Source organism: Pelodiscus sinensis, chromosome 24 (assembly GCF_049634645.1).
Source record: "Pelodiscus sinensis isolate JC-2024 chromosome 24, ASM4963464v1, whole genome shotgun sequence".
NCBI lineage: Eukaryota > Metazoa > Chordata > Testudines > Trionychidae > Pelodiscus > Pelodiscus sinensis.
The window spans coordinates 2893739-2897316 of record NC_134734.1 but is presented as its reverse complement, the minus strand read 5'-3'; the positions used below and the strand labels follow the sequence as shown (position 1 = coordinate 2897316).

The window sequence follows — 3578 nt, the reverse complement described above, 5'->3', positions numbered from 1 at the left end:
ATAGGTGAGAGGATTATTCTAAGAGGGGTGGGCGAGATTCTGTGGCCTGCACTGTGCAGGGGGTCAGACTAGATGATCATAATGGTCCCTTCTGACCTTAAAGTCTATGAGTCTATGAGTCTATGAGTTCTTCAATGTAAATAGGGCTTCTTCGAAAGAGAGCATCCAGACTCACTGGATGCTTTCTTTCGAAAAAGCAAGCCGCTTTTTCGAAAGTTCAACGTGCAGTCTAGACGCTCTCTTTCGAAAGAGGCTTGCAGTCTAGACATAGCCTCTGAGTGAAACTGATTGTTCCTTCCTAAGGAATTTTGTCCAACATGTGGTTGCTGAGAATGCTTGAGGGGCTCTCCCAGGTCAGATCCAATTGGGTTTCAAGCTGTTGTCACACCTAGAATTAAAGAGGTTCAAGAGTAAGTAGCCAGATACCTAGAACTCGAGTGGAGCTACTGTGTGCGTGTGTGTATGTGATATAAACACACACCCGGATTAAAAAAAACCAATAGTCCCCCATGAGTTCTAGACATTGGAGAGGTTCTTGAACATCTTGATTCCTAGGTCTGACAAGTTGATTTTTTTTCAAGGCAAGTTAGTCCCATGTGTTCTAGGAAATCATCTGGAAACTAGTTTGCTCTAGACCACAGGGGGCTGTTTAGGTTTCCAGATCTTGACAGAACTAGAAACCAGTTTTGTTCATTCCCTCAGAGGAACCTGGCATTGGCCACTGTGGGCAGACAGGACACTGGGCTATATGGACCTTTGGTCTGACCCAGTCTGGTTGTTCTTATGTTCCTATAGTCCCCTCGTCTGCCCTGCAGGAAAATGTCCCTGAATTAGTGCCTGGTTGAACTTGAGCAGATCCCAGAGGAGAAAACCCAGAGGTGTCTTAACAATTGCTGATGGCAAAGAAACCAGCTGAGGAGTCTGGAGACGGCTACTGAATCTGTTGCCACTGAGGACCCACTGAGATTGAAAAAAAATGGTGACACCTAGAACCCACGAGAAATCTAGAACTCCTCACGGGAGATTGCCATGAATCTAGAATCCAGGGACAGTGCTGTGTTTACAAATGGTCAGATACCTAGAACCCATCAGATTTTAGAACCACCAAGGAACGAGGTACAAATGGGAAGCCATGTGCTCACATATTCTTAGGTCAGGTTCTGTTACGTGTTCTCGAATTCTGACCCATGTCTTACACTAGACTCGGGGGCAGTGCTGCCGAATTCGTCAACAAATGCTGCCTTGACCAGGGTGAGAAGAGACGTCCTAAAGACCAGCCAGAACTTCTCCCCCACAAACAAGTAGAGGATGGGGGTGAAACAGGCGTTGAAGCAGGTTGTAAAGGTGTAAATGACCAAGAGGGCACCTGATACCGACTCTGGCAACTTTTGTGTGTAGAGATTCAAACCCTGGTAGAGGTGGTAGGGCAGCCAACCGAGGAAGAAGGAAACCACCGCGGCCACCATGACTTTGAAGGGCTTCCTAGCCCACGCCAGCCTCTTCTCCTTCATCTTCAACCCCACCCAGCCGTAGCATCCCGCAATGATGCAGAAGGGCAGCAGGAAGCCCAGCAGGAACCGGATCACGAACGTGGTCAGATGGATCCGTCTCCCTGGCTCCTGCTCCTCGTCTTTGTTCCAGTCCCTGGAGAGGGCATAGTTGCTGGTACAGATGATTCTGTCCCCATCCACCACGCGGGTCTCCCGGAAAGCCAGGTAGGGAGCACTGAGAGCAAAGGAGACCAGCCACACGCCCACAGCCAGCTTCCTGGCCCAGCGCACGGTGCGGTGATGCCGGTACCAGACAGGGTGGCAGGTGAGGGTGTAGCGGTCCAGGCTGATGAGGGTGAGCAGGAAGACGGAGGAGAACATGGCTAGGGAGACGCAGGTGTTGAGGAGTTTGCACATGGCCGTGCCGAAGACCCAGTGAAAACCCAGAAGGACGTAGATGACGAAGAAGGGGATCAGCAGGGTGAAGAGGAAGTAGCAGGAGACCAGGTGGAGGAACCAGAGCGTGGTCACCGTCCTCCTCATCTTCCACCCTAGCACCCACAGGTACAGCCCGTTCCCCACTGCACCCACCAGGAGGGTAATGAGGAGTAACCCGACTGTTGCCAGGTGAGCGGGGCTCACAGCTGCTTGTCGCTGGCTGGAGTTTGGCTCTGTGGTTGGTGGGAGGGTGATGTTGCCTTGTTCCATGGTGCCCTGGGGGGAAACGGAGGCAGAGCTGGAAGTGAGGGCAAAGGAGGGGAACGGAAGAGTGGAAGAGGAGAGAAGAGAAATAGCAGAGGGTGTTTGGAAGGCACCATCAGAGAGGACCTTTATGGGCACCCTCGGCTCCTCCAGAACATCCAGGCTGGATATGATGGGGAACTGGGCTACAGCCGGTGGAACTCACTGCTGCAAGATGGAGCCCTGGGCAGTAGAGGAGGGAAAGAAGATAGGTGCAGGAGGAGCAGAGAAGGAGAAAGTCTAGTTGATCACACACAGCCCTGTGCTGAGAATACAACATGGCTGTGAGCTGGAGGACAGGCTGGCTCAGAGGGGTGGGGATGGATTATGGGGCCTTTCCCCACTAGGAGGCGCTGGCTCCACTCTGTCTCCAGGGCAGGGCCGGGCTGGCTCAGGAGGGTGGGATCGGTGTTGCTGACTCCCAGGGTGTAGAAGCTGGTGCCAGTGGAACTCTCTGCTACCAGATGGAACAAGCTGTCCCTCCCCCGCACTGTCTGCTGGGCTCATCTGCCTGTCGCTGTTACATCCTGACTCGTGAGAAGTGCAGGGTCCTTCTCACCCTCATTTTAACACAGGAAACCTCAGTCCACTGAGTCGCTTCTGTGCTCCACAGCCGTGCTGCCAGCCCTGCTCCAGCACCTCCGGGCTAGTGCCTCAGCCAGGGCCTTGGGAGCACGGTGCCTCCATGGGAGCCAGCACCCTTGGGTGTGTCCTGAGCTCTCGGCGAGGGGAAGGGGTCAGAAGTGCTTGGCTGTGGGGGGAAGTGAGGTGTGCTGCCTTAGAGCAGTGGCTCTCCGCTAGGGACACGTACCCCAGGGGCGCACAGAGCCCTCCCGGGGGTACCCCAGCTCATCGGGAGATTTGCCTAGTTTGACAACAGGCGCCATAAAAAGCCCTGGTGAAGTCAGTCCCTGCTAAGCTTTCCTGCAGGGACTTGTTCCCACTGCTCCGTGCTCTGACCCCCAGATGGTAAGTATCAGGGTTCTCAGCCAATGGGAAAACGGGAAGGGCAACTGACAGTAACAGAGAGCTGTGACATCGTGTGTGTTGTGTCGGATTGTGGAAGCAGGTCCTTTCCCAGTGAGGTGAAACATGGGGATGGGCAAGGGAAATTAGCAGTCGGGGAAGTGAGTCCCACAAGCGAACCCTATTAGTACCCAGTGGCAGGGAGTTCCATGGGCTAACCCCCTTCTACTCAGTGGCAGGAGTCCCACAGGCTAACCCACTGGTACCCGGTGGCAGAGAGTCTCACTGGTTTGCCTTTGCAATGGCAAATGTCTGTGGTATCTAGGGGACCTGAGCTAGGAAATTCCCTTTCGGATCCAGCATAGGGCCCCCTCCTATCGT

At 53.9% G+C, this 3578-nt stretch overlaps 1 protein-coding gene across 1 annotated transcript; it reads right to left on the bottom strand.

The window, feature by feature from the left end:
• Positions 1-316: 316 nt before the first annotated feature.
• LOC142819580 (putative G-protein coupled receptor 33) lies at positions 317-2905 on the bottom strand. The gene has a single exon (XM_075907684.1). It carries the CDS (start codon positions 2196-2198, stop codon positions 1164-1166), a length of 1035 nt encoding a protein of 344 aa, XP_075763799.1. The 5' UTR covers positions 2199-2905; the 3' UTR covers positions 317-1163.
• Between the last annotated feature and the right edge of the window lie 673 nt (positions 2906-3578).